The sequence below is a fragment of the Charadrius vociferus genome, unplaced genomic scaffold, assembly GCF_000708025.1.
Source record: "Charadrius vociferus isolate BGI_N301 unplaced genomic scaffold, ASM70802v2 scaffold1036, whole genome shotgun sequence".
Lineage (NCBI taxonomy): Eukaryota > Metazoa > Chordata > Aves > Charadriiformes > Charadriidae > Charadrius > Charadrius vociferus.
In genome coordinates, this window is record NW_009648816.1 from 115,483 (window position 1) to 116,288 (window position 806).

At 57.1% G+C, this 806-nt stretch overlaps 1 protein-coding gene across 1 annotated transcript in view; it reads left to right on the plus strand.

Annotated features, from left to right (window-relative positions):
* Positions 1–384: 384 nt before the first annotated feature.
* Positions 385–806, plus strand: part of HSF1 (heat shock transcription factor 1) — a 124,395-nt gene continuing 123,973 nt past the window's right edge. The window contains exon 1 of the mRNA XM_009886848.1: positions 385–447. Within this exon, the coding sequence (XP_009885150.1) occupies positions 385–447 (63 nt within the window). The remainder of the gene's footprint in view (positions 448–806) is intronic.

Genomic DNA, 806 nt, shown 5'->3' on the forward strand with positions numbered 1-806 from the left:
CCAAGGCTGCGGGGAGGATTTTGGGGAGTCCGGGGCGCCAGCCAATGTCCTCCCCTCTGGCTGCTGCCCCAGCTGCTTGCTGAGGCACGTCACTGGGAGTACTGGGAGTGAGGGGAGAGAACTGGGGGGAAATCATGAGGAAAACTGAGGGAAAACCTGGACTTGTGTAAGGCGTTTGACACCGTCCCACACAATATCCTGGTCTCTAAATTGAAGAGACAAGGATTCGACAAATGGACCAATTGGTGGATAAAGAACTGGCTGGATGGTCACACTCAAAGAGTCGCGGTCAACGGCTCAATGTCCAAGTGGAGAGAAGTTATGAGTGGCGTTCCTCAGGCGTCGGCACTGGGACCTGTACTATTCAACATTTTTGTCGCAGACATGGACAGTGGGGTCGAGTGCACGCTCAGCGAGTTTGCCGATGATAACAAGGTGTGTGGTGAGGTAAACATGCTGGAGGGGAGGGATGCCATCCAGAGGGACCTGGGCAGGCTGGAGAGGTGGGCCCAAGCCAACCTCATGCAGTTCAACAAGGCCAAGTGCAAGGTCCTACATCTGGGTCGGGGCAATCCCGAGCACAAATACAGGCTCGGCGGGGAACGGCTGGAGAGCAGCCCTGAGGAGAAGGACCTGGGGGTGCTGATTGATGAGAAGCTCAGCGTGAGCCAGCGATGTGCGATCGCAGCCCAGAAGACCAACCGTATCCTGCGCTGCATCAAAAGAAGTGTGGCCAGCAGGGCGAGGGAGGGGATTCTGCCCCTCTACTCCGCTCTCGTGAGACCCCACCTGGAGTACTGCATCCA